The 22,755-nt window shown below is 37.0% G+C and overlaps 1 protein-coding gene across 3 annotated transcripts in view; it reads right to left on the bottom strand.

Annotated features, from left to right (window-relative positions):
• The window catches only part of USP53 (ubiquitin specific peptidase 53), a 63,071-nt gene extending 43,378 nt beyond the window's left edge, over nucleotides 1-19,693 (bottom strand). Inside the window, exons 1-3 of one of the 3 annotated variants that reach the window (XM_073892188.1) lie at nucleotides 19,491-19,692; nucleotides 16,809-16,902; nucleotides 4,079-4,745 (exon numbers count right to left, since the gene is read on the bottom strand). In XM_073892188.1, coding sequence (XP_073748289.1) covers nucleotides 4,079-4,222 — 144 coding nt within the window. In that variant the 5' untranslated portion in view covers nucleotides 4,223-4,745; nucleotides 16,809-16,902; nucleotides 19,491-19,692. Of the gene's footprint in view, nucleotides 1-4,078; nucleotides 4,746-16,808; nucleotides 16,903-19,490 lie in introns of all 3 variants that reach the window. The other 2 variants (XM_073892189.1, XM_025874102.2) reach the window with 2 other exon arrangements.
• Between the last annotated feature and the right edge of the window lie 3,062 nt (nucleotides 19,694-22,755).

Genomic DNA, 22,755 nt, shown 5'->3' with positions numbered 1-22,755 from the left:
GAAGACCCTAAATAGCCAAAGTAATCTTGAGAAGGAAGAACACAGCTGGAGGCATCATGCCTCCTGATTTCAAACTATACTACAAAGCTATAGTAATCAAAATGGTATGGTACTGGCAGGAAAAGAGACACATAAGTCAATGGAACAGAAGAGAGCCCAGAAATAAACCCAGGCTTATATGGTCAATTTATGTATAACAAAGGAAGCCGAGATTATACAATGGAGAAAATACTGGAGTCTCTTCAACAAATGGTGTTGGGAAAACTGGATGGCTACATGTGAAAAAATGAAACTAAACCACATTTACATGACATATAAAAATAACTTCAAAATGGATTAGACACTTGAATGTAAAACCTGAAACCATAAAATTCCTAGAAGAAAAGAAACACAGTAAGCTCTCTGACATCAGTCTTAGTAATACACACACACACACACACACACACACACACACACACACACACACACACACACACATATTTTGACCAGTCCCTTTGGCTAAGGGCAAAAAAGCTAAAACAAACAAATGGGATTACATTAAACTAAAAGCGTTTGGACAGCAAAGGAAACGATCAACAAAACAAAAAGGCGACCTACTTACTGGAAGAAGATATTTGCAACTCATACACACAATAAGGGGTTGTTATCCAAAATATATAAAGGACTTATAGAACTTAATATCAACCACATCAACAACAACCTGATTAAAAAATGGCAGAGGACTTGAATAGACATTTTTCCAAGGAAGACATACAGAGACCCAACAGACACCTGAAAATATGTTCAACAGGGAAATGCAAATCAAAACCACAATAAGATATCACTTTACACCTATCAGATTGGCTATTGTCAAAAAAGAAAAGAAACAAGTGTTGGTGAGGATATGGAGAAAGGGGAACCCTCAGGCACTGTTGGTGGGAATGCAAAGTAGCGCAGCTACTACTGCAAACAGTACATTTTAATAAGGTCCACTTTTAATAATTTCTTACAAGACATATTCCACTATTTCTTAGCAGTTTTAAAAACTATGCATCAAACTGCATAATAATATTTACAGTCTGCATTTTAAAAAATGAAGTCAGGCTTTTTCTACCAGAAAATTTATATCTGAATACCTGTTTTATTAGTGAAGATTGGCTTTGCAAATTAGTTTAGATGGCAGACATCTTAACATCTGGGCCAACAGATCTCCTGAATTGAAGAGATAGAGGTGGAAGTTCAGGGACTCTAAAACAGCTAGAGTTGGCAAGGCAGAGTGCTACAGAGAAGAGAGCCGCACACAGACTGAATACCACAGCTCTACAGAGGGTCCCCCCTGAGTATTCAGGCAAATACTGTGAGGAAACTACCTGAGGCTGAGGACAGAAACACCCCCCAAAATTACAGAGACTAGTGCCCAGAGCTCATACCCGCCTAGGATATAGGATAGTGCCTGCTCCTAAGAGCCAATGTAGAATGCTTCATAATCCACAGAGCACTAGCTAAAGAAGGAAGGGTCTTACCCAGGAGTAGACAAAGTAATCCTGGAATAAACACAACTCTGGGACTGCCTAACAAAGCTTAAAAGTAAAATGATCAAACTGTTTCCAAATAAAGGAACCCTATCCCAGAACAAAGTTCAAGAATATTTCTAAGAATATAAAAATATCTATCACCGGTAAGATAAAACTCAAAATGTCTGACACCCAATCAAAAATTACCAGGCATTAAAATAAACAAGAAAATATATTCCCAAATGAGGAAAAAAAATCAGTTGAAACCCAGAATGTGTAGAATGACAGAATTCGTAGACAAGTACATTAAAAAAATTATTATAACTGTATTTCATATGTTCAAGATGCTATAGAAGAGACTGAACATGTTAAGTACAGACTTGAAAGAGATTTTTAAAAGACCCAGATCAAACTTCTAGAGGTTAAAATTACAATGTCTGAAATTAAAATATACTCGGATTAATAACAGATTAAACACTGTAAAGGAGAAGATTAATGAACTTGAAAACACAGTAATAGCATAAAAAATGAAACAGAGAGAAAGAAAAAAAGACCAAGAATGAAAATTAAGAGAGCATCAGTGAGCTGAGGGACAACCTCAGACAACCAACTATATATAATTGCAGTCCTTCAAAGGAGGAGACAGAAAAATTTGAAGAAATAATGGTCAAAGACTTTCCAAATTTGATTAAAATTATAAATCCACAGATCTAAGATGCTCAATAAACCTAAACACAAGAAACAGGAAGAAAACTATGTCAAGGCACATCAATATCAAACTGTTTTAAAGTAATGAGAAAAGAGAAATCTTAGAAGGAGAGAGAAGAAAGGACCATTACATACAGAAGACAGGATGACAACAGTTTCCACTAGAAATACTGCAAGCTAGAAGTCAAAGGACCGAAACCTTTAAGGTACTGAAAGGGAAAAACTGCCAACTTGGACTTCTTTAATGAGTAAAAATATCTTTCAAAAACAAAAGTGAAACAGAATTTTTTCCAGAAACACAAAAGCTGAAAGAACTCACTAACAACAGACCTGACCTACAAGAAATGTTAAAAGAGGTCCTTTAAGAAGAATAAGTGATACCGATGGAATGCTGGCTCTACATAAAGGAGTGATGAGCAGCAGAAATGTTAATAAATAACCTTCATGGTAAAGATCAATGGAATGTTCATTAAAACATATAGATAGATATACATATAGATATAGATCATCATTGGAATACGTCTCCATTTTCTTTACCATATAAGTGTCCTTACTTAGAATTTTCTGTTATAACATGCTTTCTGTCTCACTAACTACACACAGATTTGGGGAGTCAAAGAAAAGGACAGAAATAGAGGGAAATATATAAACATAAAAAAAAGAACTGGAAAAGGGTTAACAGAAAAAGATTTAAAGTGACAGAAGCCCTTTCTCACAGCCTGATTTAAACAAAAGCATTTAATTCCAAGTCTTTTGGTATACAGTATTTCCCTATATCCAGTGCTGTTCAATAAATGTTTTCTTGCACTTCTCATAGCACTTAATATCAGTAGGATCTTTTGGCCATGGCAGAACAGTGACTTCCATTTAAGGGTCGCAATATATATTAGAATGCCAATTAGATTTCTTTCCCTGGGTGAATTACAGAACTTTCAAGTTTGACATCTCTCTCAGGCAGAGGACAATTGAGAAAACAAGTCTGAGTCAGATGTCTGAGCATGTGACACATTCTAGAGATGTTCATTTATCATATGAGTTAATTAACCAATATTTCTCTTTCTACTCTGTTTTCAGGAGGGGAAAAAAGGCAATGGAAAATATGTAAGAACTGATTTATTTTAAATAAATTCTTTTAAGGTATATTCTACAGTCAATAGAATAACATTCCAATATTCTAAATCTTCCTCATCTTTACTACTACACAGTCAATGGTCAGAAGGACATACGATCCTGCAAAATCTAGAACTACTGAATAAAAACCACATCTTACATAAGAAAGGATATTTATCTAAAGAAGAAAAGCAGGTTAGCACATGCTTGTTAATTAAAAGAATTTCAACAAGGATTAAAGCAAAATGGATTAATCTTCAATTCCACTAAAACAGTGGTGTCCAAATATGATTCCAGAGAAGCGATTTAAGGCCACAGTGGAGGCTGAAAGGAGTTTGAGTCCTGAGAATTAAAACTGCATTCTCATTTCAACCCAAGCTATCTATGGGGATTCTACTAGATTCCTTTAAAAAAAAAGGGGGGGGGTAGAAGAGGGTAGGTTAGCTGGTTCAAAGAAATTATTTTATGTATTTTAGAAACATAATTTTAATTTACTAAACAAACATTTTAAGTCAAAATATTTTATATCATAGTAATACATTATTCTGTTGCAAAAGCCATTCCCATTTATATTAAATAAATAATATCTATTTCTGTTTATAATAAAAAAACAAAATTCCAAGCCAAAATATTTTTGATACCATTAAAAGTGATATTAAAAAGTCATTCCAGGCAATAATAACTTTATTCTTACACTATAAGAAACATTAAACAAAGGATTTCCTGATAAGCACTTTTATAAATTTAATAAGAAATTATGGCCTCACCTGTACAGCACTATTAAGAAAGCAGCTGTTTTGTCCTGGTTCATTTAATAAGCCTTTGGTAGGGGCTAGGGATAGCATACTTCCAGGTTGATAAGCTTTTCCAAGATTGCCGCCAGGTTTCCGTAAGAATTTTACCCATGCCATTTTCAAGAAAATTTGTGTACATTAAAGGTAAGAATTATATATTTATGTGATATTTCTGATGATAAATGGGATGATGTCTTGAATTGTCCACTTAAATTCACTGTAGTCAATTACAGTAACATAAGTTTCCAAGTCCATATCTTTCCTGATGCTGTAAATTTTTGATGACTTTGTCAAGCAAAAGTAGGGTACATAAACACTGAAGTTCTAAAAAAGAAATCTTAAAGATTTTTATATGCATTAAATTTTGTAAGAGAATTGTACAATTAAAGTAAAAAATATTTTTTTTAAACTGCTAAAAACAATGTCAATGAACAAACAATTTTCTTTAAAGCACAAGCCATAGGTCTTGATGGTTTAAAAAACAGATGATACAAAAAGATGTTGAGTTCCCATCTGGCATGATTCCTTTGGTCATTTGTTTTCCTTATGTTTTTTTAGTAAGAAAGAAGACTCTCTCTTTCACAGGTGAAGTTATCAAAGGTGGTTCCATATTTCTTATCAATGTGACCTCAAAGCAAATCTACAAGAAAGAAAATAAATGTTTAAATAAAAGCAAAGGCTAATCAAGAATGGCTAAAGAAGAAAATTCCTACTTTACTATTTGAACACAAATACTGAATATATAATCATAAAAGGATTATAACTAACAATGTTCTAAAATACAAAAAAGAAAACATTATTCTTCATTAAAAAATTTTAAAAATATCAATGTGACATCAATCACTACCTATTTGAAGATTTCAGTGGTCATTGATTTCATAAGGAAAATATTCTAGAGAACACTGTAATTAAATTAGATCTCAGGTAGTATTTTCAAAAGTACTAACTTTGTTGTCAACACTAAATTGCTTTGTTTATTAAAACAAATACACGTACAGATACTCTATGTTGTTACCTGTCTTGCACAGAATCATATTATTTTTCCAAAAAACTCTGTAGATTTTACATAAATTGGTATACACTAAAACTCAGAAGAAACCTTAAATTGATAAACAAATCTTAGTGAACTTAGTGAAGTAAATTTCTACACTATTCACTAATGCATTCTCCTGAGTAAAAGGACTTTAAACTTCATTAAAAACAAGTATTACTAACAAAGTCTTGCTTAACTAATTAAATTTCCTTCCTATGTTCATTCACTCAACAAACATTTACTGAGCCAAGTACTGTGCCAGGCAGTGGACTAATTTAATAATGAGGAGAGGCATACATTAATACAATAAATAACAAATTGTAACTGTACTAGAAGAGTTACATGCTGAGTGCTAACAGAAAAACAATGCAAGGAAAGAGGATGGGAAATGCATATGTGAGGGAGCTTGCACTTTTAAATAGGATAGTCATGGAAAGTCTAATTGAGCAGGTTACCTTTGCACAAATATTTGAAGGAGGTGAAGATGTCACCTGGGAGAAGGCGTTTCTAGCAAAGTGAACAGCATGCTTGGCATGTTGGAAAAATAGTAAGCAGCCCATTGTGGCATGAGAAATATAAACAAAGAGGAAAAGATGAAAAGGAGGGATGGGAAACAGATCATGTGGGGGTACTGAAAGCCCTCTCTAAGGACTTCAGCTTTAAACTCTTTTAAAGTCATGAGCTTCATTTTCACAGCACAGAAAGATAAGACAGAATGGCACAGATCGGTTCAATACCATTGGTCAAATACCCACGAAAACAGGAGAGCACCGAGGAATAAAGAAGCATCTTATCTAAAGAATTAAAGTCAGGGCTTGTTCCCAACCCCACATATTAGCTCATCACTTATCAGCTGCTTAGTCTTAGATAAATCCTTGTCCTCTCTGATTTATAGTATCTTCATCTATAAAATGGGGACAGCAATAATAGCCCTGATCAACATAGGTTAAATGTTTCAGGAATTCTAAAACACTATACTATGTTAGTTGTTTTCTTTTTATTTTAACTCTGTGGGTTGCAACCTTCTCTAAAGTGATCTAAATGATTCCCAAACCTTTCATACAAATTAAGTTTTTAATAAATGCATAATTTTACAACATTAAGGGAGCTCTGTGTTGGTAGTAAATTTGTATTTTTAATAAAAGAATCCTTTTGAAATGACATTCTTTCATCATTTACTAGGCACCATGTTTGCACCATGTACTGTCCTAAGGTACATGAAATAATCCCTACCTTTACTGAGCTTAGTTCGGTGAGAGGCAAAGACACGAACAGATAATTTAAAAATACTGTGGCTTCCATTCTTGTGCAAGACATCGAACTAGTATATGCTTCTCTGGTTCCCGACCTCCAGCCCAAGTCTGGAGATTACAGGAAGGAAACCTGAAGGACACCAAAAGTAACTGGCTTCTAAAGTGGGAGGGAAACGGTAGCTAAGATAAAGAGAGGGCCAAGTGTTACATACTAGAAAAGATCTTTCTAGTTAAGACCTTTTCCATTCCCCACATTTCTCTGGGCAGAGAATTCCCACCTCACACAATGCAATGAAACAGGAAGTTCAGCTACCACCCTACTGCCATCTGGAGGGTAAGGGAGATCATAACAGCAGAAAAGCACTAGATCACAGCGAGTTTGGGAATGATAACAAGTACGCGCAAGGACCCTGGGTGTTCTGCCCTCACCCGTACTTCTCAAATAGAACAGAGGACAGTAGGATCTGGGGGAAATATCACGCTGCTAGGCACAGAAACAAAGTTCTTTTTGGAACCAATGCTCAAGCTGCATCACTCCAAATCAATGCCCCTCTATTCATTCCCACCTCTACTCACTGAAATCATCTGAAGAAACACAAATGAGAGGGGAGTGCTTTCACCCTTTTCATGTAAATATCATTAGTTTGTAACTTGGTACTCCAAGAAAAAGAGAAACAGACACTTGAGGGGGACCAGCACTGAAACAAAGGCAACAAGCTGAACATTCTATAACAGAGAAAACAGAGTGAAAAGACCAAAGGGAACACAAATTTAAAATAAACTAAATAAATATCCACCAATTGAATATGGCAATTTTTTAAAAAACTACTGAAATTTTGTAAAAGAATGAGTTAACTAGGGGCGCCTGGGTGGCTCAATCCTTGAGCGTCTGCCTTCGGCTCAGGTCATGATCCCAGGGTCCTGGGATGGAGCCCCGCACTGGGCTCCCTGCTTGGCGGGAAGCCTGCTTCTCCCTCTCCCACTCCCCCCCTGCTTGTGTTCCCTCTCTCGTGTTCTCTCTCTGTCAAATAAATAAAATAAAATCTTAAAAAAAATGAATTAACTAGCAAAATGAATAGAAGCAAAAACCATATTAATGAGCAGTAAGTTCAGGTCAGGAAATTTTCCTACAAAGCACTAAAAAAGGAATAAAGAAGTGGAAAATATAAACATTTTGAAAAAACTAAAAGGCATGGATGAAATCAATACTATCTAAAAAGATTCCCAGAAAGAGGATAAAGTAAATTGAGTAAATACTTTTAGAAATGACTAAGATTTTTCCAGGATTAAAGACCAAATATCTCAGAGAGATATAGAAAATGATAACTTAAAAAATCCAAACATGATGCGGGGAAGGAAATAGGATGAAAATTACGAAGGCTTAAACTGAAAAGCGAGAGAGAAAAACAGATTTTCAAGCCCATTTATAGGCAAACAATAGAAAGAAAAAATAAATCCAAAAGTAAACTTTTGTAAAAACTAATATAACATAAAATCTTCACAAGCCTGATTAAAGAAAGGAAAAGAGGTATATAAACACCAAAGAGATTGATAAATAAGAAATGACCACACATACATAAGCAACCAAAAGACTGTTAAGAGTATGACTTAAGGGGCGCCTGGGTGGCTCAGTCGTTAAGTATCTGCCTTCGGCTCACGTCATGATCCCAGGATCCTGGGATCGAGTCCCACATCGGGCTCCCCGCTCTCGGCGGGAAGCCTGCTTCTCCCTCTAACCCTCTCCCCTGCTTGTGTTCCTGCTCTGTCTCCCTCTCTGTCAAATAAATAAATAAAATCTTTAAAAAAAAAAAGAGTATGACTTAAGTCTTAGGGCAATAACTTTTAAAATCTAAAGGAATAGGTAATTTCCCAGCAAAATACAAATTAACAAAATTAACCCAATTCTTAAGTAGAAAACATTTTTAAAATCTAGAATAATATGGAAACAAAAGTTCTCCCACTGAAAAAGGCATCTGGATCAGATGGATTCAAAATTCAATTTTACCTAAACATTAAAGAACTGTTAATTCTAACATATTACTGCAGACCAGAGGGAAAATAATATACAAAGTATCCCAAATCATTTCATGAAGCTAACATAACCTTATTATCAAAACATGATAAACCTCAGACTAATGTGACTTGGATACAAAACTTGTAAATAAAACACTAGCAAACATAATTTATCAATGTGTCAAAAGAATAATGTACACTTTTTAAAAGAATAATAATCAAGGAGAGTTTATTCCAGGAATGCAAATGTCATTCTATATTTATTCTTTCAATAAATACTTGGGAGGTTATGGAGAAAAGAGCTAACACAGCAATGTTTGTAACAGCTGAAAGGTGGAAACATGCCAAATGTTTATCAACTAATGAATGGATAAACAACATACGGTATGAGTATGTGTGTATACATAATCATAAAATGGAATATTATTCAGCCATAAAAAGAAATGAAGTACTTTTACATGCTACAATATGGATGAACATTGAAAACATTCTAAGTGAAAGCAGTCAGGAAGGACCACATGTTACGATTGATTCCATTCATACAAAATGTCCAGAACAGAGAAATCTACAGAGACAGCCAGGAGATTAGTGGTTGCTTGGACTGGAGAAGTGGGGCTGTAGAGATGAGACGGGAAGAGTGTGAACTAAAGGGTACAAGGATTCTTTCTGAGGTGATGAAAATGTCCTAAAATTGTGTTAAGTTTACCTTCCTGTAAATACACTAAAAACCACTGAAATGTACTTTTTCAATGAGTGAACTGTCTGACAAGAAAAAAGAAAGGACCACATAGCAGACCAGAGATTGCTATCCTTAGAAAGCCTGCTTCCAAGGTTTTAGGCTTTTAGAATTTAAATTTTTGGGAGGATTCCACCACAGTAACTAGTGAGAGTTGGTCACTGTATCTAAACTGTGCAAACAATGTGGTTTATCCTGAACACCTGCTTTCCTTCTGGAAGTCTGGAATTCTGGTAACATTTGAGGTAGAGGATACCATGTGACCCCTTCCCAATAAAAAATTCTAAGGACTGAGTCTCTACACAGCTTTCTGGTAGACTGCATTTTACCAATGTCACAATTTGTTGCTGGAGGAATTTGTGCATTTCATGTGACTCCACTGGAAGAAAACTAGGAGAAACTTGGGTCTGATTTCCACCAGACTTCACCCCATGATCCTTCTCCATTTGCTGATTTTGCTTTATTTCCTTTTGCTATAATTAAAAAAGCATAGGAACAAGTACAATTATATGCTGAATGCTCAAAATTCTGCAAAAGCACCAAACTTAGGAATGTCAGGAATCTTGGAGACCTCAACACAGAAGCATTATGAAAGTAATTAAGAGGTAATTTCTTTCTTCACATCAGCTGGCAAAAACTTAAAAGAAACACTGTTGGTGGAGCTAAAGGGAAAGAGGTACTTACCCTTATTGTTGACTAATAAAAAAATGTAATTATACTATAATACCCTTGTAGCAATATTATATCAATCTGGCAACAACTGTTAAAATTAAAAACACACTTCAATCTAAAAACCCCAATACTGAGAATCTATGCCTCCCCCCAAAAGTACTACCTTATTGAGATATAGCTGATAGGTGCAATAAGAAAAGAAACAAAATGAATGTCCATAAATAGGGACATAATTATATAACAGGGTGTTTTTGAATGACAAAGGCAAAATGCAGAAATGTAATATAATCCTGGGGCACCTGAGTGGCTCAGTCATTAAGCATCAGCCTTTGGCTCAGGTCATGATCCCAGGGTCCTGGAATTGAGCCCCTCATTGGCTCCCTGCTCCGTGGGGAGTCTGCTTCTCCCTCTCCTACTCCCCCTGCTTGTGTTCCCTCTCTTGCTGTGTCTCTCTCTGTCAAATAAATAAATAAAATCTTAAAAAAAAAAAAAAGAAATGTAATATAATCCTATTTTGGTAAAATAATATATGTGAAAAAATACATATGCTTTATATGAACATCTGAACAAAGAGAAGTGTGTATATGTCTTGTTAAAATGGGGATGGACAGCCAAGCTTGAAAATAAAAGTGAAAAAAAAAAAAAGCCTGTACTAAAAAAAACTACAGTATGTATATTAGTTACATTTATGCATTACATAAGTTATATATGTGTATATACACACAAATATAAAATTAAAATGATGTATCAGAAAACTATAAACCAAAAGAAATTTGATGTAGCAATTTTAGGGTCAGATAAAATTGAATAAAAATGCAACTATCTCCATATGTTGGTTTTGTATCCTGCAACTTTACTGAATTCAAGTATTAGTTCTTTTTTTTTTTTTAAGATTTTGTTTATTTATTTGACAGAGAGAGACACAGAGAGAGAGGGAACACAAGCAGGGGGAGTGGGAGAGGGAGAAGCAGGCTTCCCTTGGAGCAGGGAGCCCAATGTGGGGCTTGATCCCAGGACCCCTTGGACCATGACCTGAGCTGAAGGCAGACACTTAATGACTGAGCCACCCAGGCGCCCCTCGAGTATTAGTTCTAACAGGTTTTGGTGGAGTCTTTAGGTTTTCCACATATAATATAATGTCATCTGCAAATAGTGATAATTTTACTTCTTCATTTCCTATTTGGATACCATTTATTTTTCTTGACTAATTACACTGTCTAGGACTTCCAGTGCTATATCGAATAGGTGTAGTGAGAGTGGGCAACCATTTTGTTTCTGATACTAGAGGAAAAGCTTTTGACTTTTCACAGCTGAGAATGATGTTAGCTGTGGGCTTGTCATATATGGCTTTTATTATATTGAGACACATTCCCTCTATACCCACTTTGTTGAGAATTTTTACACTGAAAGGATATTGAGTTTTGTCAAATGCTTCTTCTGCATCTAATCTTTCCTTCTCTTAATGTGGTATATGACATTTATTGATTTGCAAATGTTGAACCATCCTTGCAACGCCAGGGATAAATCCCACTTGATCATGGTATATGATCCTTTCAGTGTGCTACTGAATTTGGTTTGCTAATATTTTGTTGAGAACTTTTCCATCTATATTCATCAGGGATATTGGCCTATGTTTTCTTTTCTTGTAGTGTCCTTATTTATCTTTGGTATCAGGGTAAAGCTGGCCTCATAAAATGAGTTTGGAAGTGCTCCCTTCTCTTTGATTTAAAAGTGAACATTAAGCTACAAAACAAGTTGAATTATGTTCACCAAATGGTATATTAGACTCCTAACCTCCAGTGCCTGTGAACATTTGGGGAAATAGGGCTTTTACAGATGTAATTAGGTTAAGATGAGGTCATTAGGGTGAGCCCTAATCCAATAAGACTAGCAGTTATCATTAGAAGAAGAGACAGCAACACACAGAGAGAATACTGTTTAATGACAGACAGGGGTTGGAGTGATACAGCTACAAGTCAGGGAACACCAAGGATTGACAGCCACCACCATGAGCTAGAAAGGGGAAAGGAAGGCTTCTGCTCAGAGCTCTTGAAAGAAACTAACTCTGCCAAACCTTGATTTTGGACTTCTAAGCCTGCAGAGCTCTGAGAAAATAAATTTCTATTGTTTTATGCCATCCAGTTGGTTGTACTTCATTATAGCAGCCCTAGAAAACTAATATAATGGCTGATAAAGCTAGGAAACTTTGTTCTTTTACATTTATTGGGTTTTGTTTTGGTTGTACAATAAAATATTATTAGATTTTTAAAACAACATAGAAGTACTAAAGAAAATTAGAAATACCCATAATCCTACAGAAGTATAGAACTGCTGCTAATAAAGCTATGGAAATATATTCTGGCCTAGTCATCAAACTGTAAAGTAAAATTCCATTTTAATATCTTTTCACCAGTAAAAAATAGAGCAACGCAAGGATACCCTGAAGACTTTTTACCAGATATACTACAATTCATCTAACTAGTAAAAGTGTTTAAGGTTTCATTTTCGATAACTAGATAACAAGGTACAGATGCATAGCAGTTGAAGCAATTAAAAATCTAATTCATTATAGAAGTATCTTCACTTTTATAAGTTGAAGGATAAAAGAAGATATAATTGAAGAATAAACGTCCTTTGATGTACAAAGCCACTGTTACTCTACAAATGGAGGTACTGGAGAAGAGTATACTAGAAAATTCATAAAACAAAGACAGAAAATGAGATTAAAATAATAAGAAAATACTGCACCGCCACCAACAAAAACAGCAAATTTTAAATAATTTTCAATGTTCTGCACTTTTTTGCTCTATTTCTTTTTGTCCAAAAAAGAACTACGTTTATCTCTTATGGCTCTTACCTACTCACTAGTTCCCACTGGTAGCTAACTAGAGAAAGACGCGTTCCTATGTGTCCAGAATATAGAGTATGAACATTAAGGACAGTGGATTATAGCAATCTGCTTTAGGATAACATCTCCAGAAGAGAACTATGCCAAAGCAGGCATAACCTAACTTTTCTTTTCCTTGACAAAGCCCAAAACTGAACTCCTATTTTATGTATACTTCCTTCCCCACCTCAGTTTATGGTAACTTCGTCTTTCCAGTTGCTCAAAACAAATATACTGGAACGGTCTTTGGCTCTTCTTTCTCACACATCTTCAAACCTTGCCTGGATTGCTAGAACAGCCTCCTAACTGCCTCCTCGCTTCTGCCCTCACCCTTCAAAATCTATCCTCAAGGACAGACAAAAAGATCCTTCTAAAATAAAATCATAATGTCATCCCTCTTCTTACAACCTTTTAATGAGTCTTTATTAAATTCAGATTAAAACCCCAAACGTCTTTACAATGGCCTGCAAGGCCCTGTACTGCCTGCTGAAGTAAAAACCATTTTCTTCTCTACTCTCACAGCACTTGAGACCACATGTGTTTTTCCACAAGCCATGCTTCAATTCTCAGTGGACTCCAACAGGGTGTCCTACAATTTAACTCAATTTTGACACTATCTACCTGAAGTTAGTGTCAGATCTCAAGTCACGGGCTCAGTCCCACAAGACCGTCCCACTTCAGACACTGATCACATGACCCAAGCTGTCACTTGTACTTCTGGTCAATCTCCTATAATTTGGAGGTTCCCACAACCTTTTCCACAGATGACTAATTTGATTAATTTGCTAGCACAGCTCACAGTTTACTGACTAGACTTTGGGTTTATTATAAAAAGATACTCAAACAGCCAGGTGGAAGAGATGCATTAGGCAAGGTATGTGGGAAGGGGCATGGAATGTCCATGCCCTCTCCAGACATACCACCCTCTCAGCACCTCCACGTGTTCACCAATCCAAAAGCTCTCCAAACCCCTTCAGTTAGGATTTTTTTAAAAAGACTGTATTTATTTATTTGACAGGGAGAGAGAGAGAGCGTGCACAAGCAGGGGGAGCTGCAGGCAGAGGGAGAGGGAGAAGCAGGCTCCCTGCTGTGCAGACAGTCAGACATGGCACTAGATCCCAGGACCCTGGGACCATGACTTGGGCCAAAGGCAGATGCTCAACCGACTGAGCCACCCAGGCGCCCCCAGTTAGGATTTTTTATGGAGGCTTCATTACATAGGCACAACTGATTAAATCACTGGCCATTTCTGATTAGCTCAACTTCCACCACACTCCCCTCCCTGGAGGTGGAGGAAGGTAGGCAAGAGGAAAGTTCAATTCCTCTAATCACAGAGTTGGTTCCCCTGGCAACCAGTCCCCAATCTAAGGCTATCCAGGATCCCCCAACCAGCATTCATCTCATTAGCATGCATGAAAAAAAAATCACTTCCAGAGATGCTCCAAGGGTTTTAGGAGCTGTATGTCAGGAAATGGGGCCAGAGACCAAATTTCTTATTATGTCACAACTGCCCATCCCCTCACCTTCATCTCTGACTACTTTCCCTTCACTTTCTCTATTGCCATTGTATCAGCCTCCTTCTTATTTCTGAATACACCCTGCAAACACCTGCTTTAAAGCCCTTACTCTGGCTATTCTTCTGACTGCAATACACTTCCCCTTGATGCACACATGGCTTCTCCCTGGCACCCTTCATGATTGCTTTCCTCAAAAATCACCTTCTAAATGAGGACTATATGGATTTAAAATTGCAACCTGGGGCACCTGGATGGCTCAGTTGTTAAGCGTCTGCCTTGGGCTCAGGTCATGACCCCAAGGAGCTGGGATGGAGCCCCACATCCAGCTCCCTGCTCAGCGGGAAGTCTGCTTCTCCCTCTCCCACTCCCCCTACTTGTGTTCCCTCTCTCGCTGTGTCTCTCTCTGTCAAATAAATAAATAAAATCTTTAAGAACAAAAAAAAAAACTGCAACCCATCACAACCTCCACTCCACACTCCCAATCCCCCTAAACATGCTCTACCTTTTCTTTTCTCCTTGGCATTCTTCACCATCTTATATGCAATATAATTGACTTATTAGGATTATTATTGTTTCTCCTCCCAATCATCTTAGAATGTTAAGTGAATCCCAGGCATGTAAACCAGTACCAAATACATGGTAAGTACTCATTAAATACTTATTGAAGGAAGCTCAGGAAATAAAATAAAACCTTAATGAACAAATCAGTGTTCCTAACAAAGATGACCTAGGCAATCAGAGTTCAGGACAATTTCCTGCCATTTGGCAGCTAGGTCAAGGAGGTAGGATTATTTCAGGCCTATGCCGCATACATTATAGAAGGAAAAATCTTTTAGGGTTCAAACAGCCTGCTTGCCTAAAAACAGGGAAGGCCACCATGAGAGGGGCAAGAGTTTACTGTGCAGGCTAAGAAGTTTCAAATATGCCAAAGCATAAAGCACCTGGTGGACAAATAATGCCCTGATAGGTTCTTGACAAGTTTGGAATCTATGGTCTGATACTGACCTCATGTGCCCCACAATTATTTCTTCTATCTCTTATGAAGTTTTCAGTAGCACAGAACATTACTCAACTATTCAATTATTAAAATTGTATCAGTTACATAATCTATAATCATAATTACATAAAAAGGTCATAGTTATAAGTATCACAAACCATGTATAAAATACCTAATATATGCCCAAAATATAGCAGGCATTCAGTAAATGTAAGCTAATTATAATGATAGCAACACTATCTTTGAAGTAAAATTATTTTTAATAATATAAACATTTGAATAGAAAGTAAAAGCTGTGTATTTTATATCTCATTTTCCTATCTTTCTCCATTTCCTTAAACTGATTTATCAATCTTGATTATAACCTTAGATCAGATATACTGTACAATAAAGTATCAATTTCTAAATTGTAATATCGGTTAATAAGTCATTCTTAGTAAAAAATAAGCGATTTCATTTACAGAGATATCCTACTTTAAGAAAATTTAACATGAAAAATTCTAATTTACAAGAAAATGTTTGGGAATGCTTCACTTTACAAGCAGATTCATCACAGTGTTATGTTAAGCATTCACCTACAAACTTTTGGACTAGAGAAAGAGAAACTGAGGTAAAACATTAGAAATCAATGGAAAGCAACTCTGAAATAATAAAGTAAACAACAGAGATTTAGAAAAATTCAACCTATGTAACATTTTTCAGAAATGTAACTACAAACTCCCTCAACGACAATTTTGATTCATAAATAACATGATCCACCCAGCCATAAAAAATAACTAGAGCACCCAAACCGTACGACATTGCTCTCATGCTGTCTCTGGGTCCCCTAGAAAGCTCCTCTGCCTGCCTACCATCCTTTGTGCTGTCCCTATGGTACTCTCCTTACACTTAAGATGAGAGTACACATAACATCATCTCCAGATTCCCTTATTCTGTCTTCCCTCTACAGCAACACAGTATAGATCTTTGTACGATATAGATCAAAGTACAGTGGTAACACAAAAATGAAGTGATAATCTATTGTCTTTTGATGGATTAGAAAATACTTCACAGGTGTGGTATGGGTGATCAGGAAGTTGAAAGGGGAATGGGAAGAGGAGAAGCAGCATCTTGCAAACGCAAGGGTATAAGAAAAAAAGACTTATTTTATCTTTGGAAACTCAGTTCAGTTGGGGGGAGGACTGGGAACAGCCAGAGATAAGGCTCTGAAAAGGAAGAACTCAAATTTTTGACTACTTTAATGTTGTCTTATTAATTTTTGAATCTCTGGTGTCTAGCATAATAGGTCAATAAATGTTCATTGAGTAAATCTGCTAAATCAGAAAATCACAAAAAGTAAAAAAGTTTCCAAATTCCAAAGGACCAGTATTTCTTCAAACTGCTTTTTGCAGATCAATATTTACAAAATAGAAGTAAATAGAAGTTAAATTTACAAAATGTATTCAACAATACCAAACAGATTAAAAAATGCCACGACAACTCAGATGACTGAAATGATAACTAAGATATTGAAATACGGTTTACATTGCATTATAGTTATTTTCTGATGAATTACAAATATGAATATATGCAGCAAATTTTCTTAAGTGACTTACCTAAAACAAAAATTCTTCAACCAGATGAAATGGTTTGTAGCATTTTTGTGAATGTCAGAGACACTTTTGGTGGCCTAATGAGGTCTATGGGCTCCTTGGAATGATGTTTGTAAATGCATAAAATAAAATTCATGGTATTGAAAGAAAGAAAAAAAAATCGGATCACAAAGAAAACCTATTAAAATTCAGTTCTAACCACAGACCACAGTTCTAATCATGGACCCTACTTTAAGAACTCCTGGTAGAGGATATGGGTTAACTTGGAAGAGCAAAGACTAGATACTTCTTACCTAAATAGTCTATAGATAGATACATAGATATAACAATATAATATTCCTATTATCTTAAAAGAAACTCATAACTTGCCAAGATTAGGATATTATATAAAGTTATTTAAAGTTTAAATAACCTTTGAAGATTTTATCTGTGGTAGAACAGGTTGAATCCATTTCTTGTTCCTACTATGTGCATCTTTTGTATTGCAAAATTTTCTAAAATCATTACATCTTTACAAAATTAAAAATAATATAATAATGCTACATTTGTATCATCAGGAATTTCTAGTTAGTTCTCCAAAGATGACATAAATTAGTACACGTCTTTCCTTAATCCAAGAGCTCATGAGAACCAGTAGGCTTGACAATTTGGGGGGCCCTAACATACCTAGCACACACTGTATTCAAAATACTTTCAGACGCACTACATAAACGACCTTGTTGTAGGTTGTGTTTGGGGTCTGTAATTAAGAAACACCTTATAGTTAAAGCTGTCAAATTACAAGATCTGCTAAGTATTGTAATAAGTAAATGTCTTTGTAGGATAGCCTAATCTACCACTTTATAGATTTCAAACATACTTTTGGAAAATTGTAGGGTAAAGCAACATCCTCCCTAGCATGGTAGGTGAGTGAATTCCAAACAGTTTCAACAGGAAAAATAACCCTGATTTTGACTTTTTAATGTGTACATCACCTTAAAATAAATCAGAATTTTCATTTTTTAACTGTTTTGTTAAAATTGGCTTCTAAACCATAATTCCAAAATTATATTTGAGACTAAAAGAAACATTTGACACTAAATAATATAGATTTTGAATCACAGTGCATACTAAAATTATGAGTTTTTGAAAAGAGATTTTCTTAAGGAAAAGAACAAACTAGGTGGAAAAGGGTATCCCTCTCACATTAAAATAGCTATCTTTTAAAAAACTACTTTTTGTATCTTCTAGAGAAAATAATATTAATGGAGTGACTATTAGTGTTCCATGAACACTATGCATTTATAAAAAGTTTTTAAATAGAGAAAAAAAGACCTATTCTTGGTCACTTATTTTTACACTATAGGAAAAAATACACATAACTACCAATGAGTTTAATTTATGAACAAATTTAAATAAATCACTTTCATGGTTTATCACCACTAATCACGAACCTAGGCAAACTGTCCAAAAAGCTCATTTTAAGAGCCTCTAAAATGTAAAACAAAAACAAAAACTGTGTTTTTTCCAGACTACAGTTAACTCTTACCTACAGTGAGTGTGTCTATTTGGAATTCTCACGACAATGGTAGAGAAATCCTAAATCACTTTTGCTAAATAAGTTTTTATTTTTTTAATTTCTTTCACAGGATGAAGGAGCTTTGCCTAGGCCATCATCAGGAAACTTAAAATAGAAGATTAAACTAACAAGAAAGTATCAATTTGGCCAAAAGTACATTCAATTAGAATTTTGTTAGCACTTGCTACTCCTTTTAAACACAGAATTAGCAATGCTTTTCTTTAAAGAACAGAATTAAAAGCGACTCAGACCCTAATCACAAAGAACTTCCTAAATTTAAACATCCCTCACAAATAGCCTTGAAAATCCCTTGCAAAAATACATATATTTTTCCAGATAAGGAAACATTTTGGCATACTCTGCTGTCTAACAAATAAAGACTTGCAGTACATTTTGCAAGCATTAATCAGACCTTGCACTGATATAGAAAACCCCATAGCAGGATAACAAACCTCAGAACACGCTCAGATTGCAGGCTTTAGAGAGCCTCCCTAGTACACCTGTGCAAGTACTTCCTGTTCTCCAACGATGTTTTAAAAGTAGTTTGTTAAACGCCCCGTAAGTCGCCGTTTAGAAGCTAAACATTAACTTTATAAATCACTACTACCACCCAGAAACTACCAGCCCAAAGATTCTCACGAATCCTGTCATCTCTCTTCTCCAAGGAGCGCAACATAACCATCCGGACCCCTTTAAAAAGGGGCTGCTCGGGAGAGGCAGTGGCTGCTCCGCAAGTGAGGGGCAGGGACCAAGTAAGCGTAATATTCATAAGCCGAACGCACTAAGCGACCCAGCTGGACTCCAGGTTCTGCCTCGTGTCCGCCCTCAAACACAGCAGCAATGAACAACCACGACCCAGTAAATACAGCACCTCCTCCCGCGCGCCTCCAGCCTGGCCAGACGCATCTCCTCCAGGGCCGGGACCGGGCGGGGAGGAGGAGGGACGGCTGCGTGACCTCGGATGCCTGAACCCCGGCAAAGAGTCCGCGGAGCGGGGGCGAAGGATGTCGCAGGGCTGCTAGGGGAGAAGCAAGGTCTGACGCTGGAACGAGGGTCTCCCACTCAGGCCCGGGGCGGGGGTCGCAAGTCGTTGGATCTCTATCCAGGGACTAGTTTCGGAGACTTACCTTGAGCTCTGCCTTCCTAACGAGAGGGAGAGTGCTGTCCAGGTAAAGAAATACGGGCCTTCCACTTCCACAGGACTACCTCCCGCTGGCCCAGCTCCGCCTCACGCCAACACCCGTCTGACACTAACAGCGGCCACCTTAGCCGAGGTTCACTGGGAACTGAAGCAGAGGCGTCTGGTCTCGCCGCCCAGAGCCCGACCCTGCGCATGGAGCATGCGCACACGCCCCAAAACCAAGGGCCAGTCAGGGCAGTGACACCTGCGATCAACAGGTCCCGGGAGACCCGTCCCACTCTCCGCCTCGTGCCGGCCCCGCCTCCTCGGGAAAGGCCCCGCCTTCACGCTCCTCGAGCTAACCCCGCCCCGCACTCGATTTCCCGGCTTTCCGGACCTGGCGAACTGTATTCCCGCGGGGGTTCGACTGGGCGCGCGATCCAGTTGACTTACTCCAAGGCGCGAGATCCCGCGAGAGCAGGAACTTGAACATTTCCCCTCAGGCAAGAGTGGAGCGTTAGGGCTTAGCTGTTGCGGAAGGTGCGTGCAGTTTGGCTGTGTGGTGTAAAAGGAAGAAGGGGTTAGTTCTCCTCAAGCGGAGGTGATTATTCCCGCGCTCTTGGTCAATATATTCGGTATTTTCTAAGCTCAGGAACGCGAATCCACGAAGGACTGGGTTAAGTATTGTTACCTGAGAGAAAACAGCCCGTACTGCCTGGCTTCAAAACTGCATGTGGGTATGCAATTCCTTTTAGCTTTCTGTGAATCATTATGATTTGTTTACAGTTAAATAGCTTCCATTGGCATGAATGTATATTCCCCAACTGGTTGTTTCGTGACTATTAATAAAATGAAAGCTTTAATAAACATGTTGACTCGGTTAATAGTTAATTGTGGTAAGAAAAATTTGGCTGCCTCCTTACTCTGCGTTAGAACAAGTTTTAAGTTAGAAGCTACTGCTTCGGAATTGGGCTAAACTTTGTAATTTTTTTTAATAGAAGTTTAAAAAAAAACCCACTGCCATCTTTAGTATTAAAGATCCCTCTCAATAAGTAATAAACAAAATTTTGAAACTCATTTCAAAGCTGATGCAGGTAGAACATACAGGTTATAAAAATTGATTTAAGTAAACTCTTAGGTAACTAAAAGTTTATTTGAAGAATTAGAATGAAGAAACATTTTACATTGGTATAGGTGCATTTTGCTTGAGACTGAATGTGAATTTATTGAGAATTTACTATATTTCCTTCACTGAATTAAGCCACTAAAGGAAATATAGTGAAAGTTAAGACATAGTTCCTGCCTTCAAGAAATTTAAAACTTCTGGAGGAGGAGGAAAAAAAATTTCATTAAAAAATAACACTATTAACTCTCCTTTTGGTTTCCCTAGTACCACTATTGGTTGTGCAACTACCTTTCTGATACACTTTAAATATTTTTCTTAAGGCCCTCTGTGTTCTCAAGCTCTCCATTTTCTTTTCTTGTCTACCTTACTCCTCTCATATCCTTGAAAAATCTCTTCTACCAGGTGTCCCAGTGCACCAAGGACTCCCAGATGTATATCTTCAGGTTAGACTTTTAAGCAACATCTTCATTTGGATATCACGCAGATACCTTAAATAGGTCCTAAATTGATGTTGGTATCTTTAGCATTCCCTATTCCTGAGACTCTCCCCACCCATCTGGAAACGAGCCCATTTTCATTCCTCATTTCAGATAATGGCACCCAATTACCCAAGACAGAAATCCAGGAGTACCCCTACATTACATTTCCTTCACTTCCTCTATCCTAATATCAAATTCTATTGACTCATCTCCTTAAGTATCCCTCAAATCCACTCTTCTTCAATCTTCACTCTCACTGTCAGTCCAAGTAATTAACACCTCTCCTGACTCATCTCCCTTGGACAATTGCAATAGCCTCTTGTTAATTTCCCACTCCACTCCAGCCTATATTCTATTAATAATTTTTCTAACATGAAAATATGATCACAATATTCGTCTGCAGAGATTTTTTTTCCAGGGGCTTCCCATCACCAGTAGGGCCTTTCATGATCTTGCTTCAGACTGCTATCATCTGCCATTCTTGCCCGTTTACTCCATACTAGCCATACTGAACTCCTTGCTTTTCTGTGATCCTACCACGTTCTTTCAGGATCCTTTGGGTCTCAGTTGAATTGAAAACTTACCTCCTTTACGGAACCTTTCATAATTTTCCAAGACGGACTTGCCTTTCCTTCACCATTTTGGACTTATTTCTGTTATAACAATTATATTGTACTGTAATTATTTATTTGCAAATGTAACTGACAAGTCAACCCCTGTCTCCACTCTTGAAAAATAATTTGAACTGTGGATAATAAAAAGACTCATACTATCTCCTCTCCTCATTTAAAAATTACAGAAGAATGCCCTTTAGTTCACCCTGCTTGAGAATTTGACTAAACCCTGACTGAACACTTTTTTAATCCTCTAAGTTGAAACTTTCTACCAGTTCTTGGCCTATCTAAGTACTGAGTTTTAAATTATAGGCTTGTAATAGGTCACAAGTTAAGCATCAAAAAAGCAGTCTGAAGCAAACGGATGGGAAAAAGGAAAATTGACATTGTACTACATAGCCCACCCAGAAAACTTTGTAGGTAGGAATGTCTTTTCCTGCTTTTAATAATAACACACCCACAGGTTTTAATAACAACCACAAGGTGGGCATAATTCCAAGTGGGGTATTTCACCCTTCACTGGCCCAATGATTGGTGTATGGGTGATTCAGGCTAATCAGCATCCTTTCAGAGCAGTTTCAAATTGAATCTTTTCTCTGGTCATAAAGCTGTAAAGATGGGAGCTCAGAGCTGCTTGTGGCAATGCATGTTGCCATTTAGAATAGCTGGTCTGAAAGAATAATGCAGATGTGGGAGGAAGTATGAGAGAGAAGAGTATCCCTGAAAGTCCTCTATCCTCTTATAAAATAGGAAATTCAGGAGTTGAGTGCTTACCAGACTCCTCAGCTCTGCAGCATGACATTTTGTTAAGTATCAGAAGGTCAAATTCAATATCCTTAGCATCTTAGCCAGCTCTTCCTTAGTCAAAACTTTACTAGCCATACATCCCAATCCTTCTAAGGCTCTGCTATACCAGAGTCAACATTTGTTAGTTAACCACAGCTAGTGGTTAGCCAGTGGCCTCCTTAATTTTTGCTGAGTTATTGTCAGCTTAGGCAATTTCATTACCCTTTTATGTTATTTCACTTTGAAACATTCTAATTTTCTTATCTG

Source organism: Callorhinus ursinus, unplaced genomic scaffold, assembly GCF_003265705.2.
Source record: "Callorhinus ursinus isolate GAN/ISIS: 27379988/994484 unplaced genomic scaffold, GSC_fseal_2.0 scaffold4, whole genome shotgun sequence".
Lineage (NCBI taxonomy): Eukaryota > Metazoa > Chordata > Mammalia > Carnivora > Otariidae > Callorhinus > Callorhinus ursinus.
Note: the sequence above shows the minus strand (reverse complement) of the source record. Positions and strands in the feature narration are given on the sequence as shown.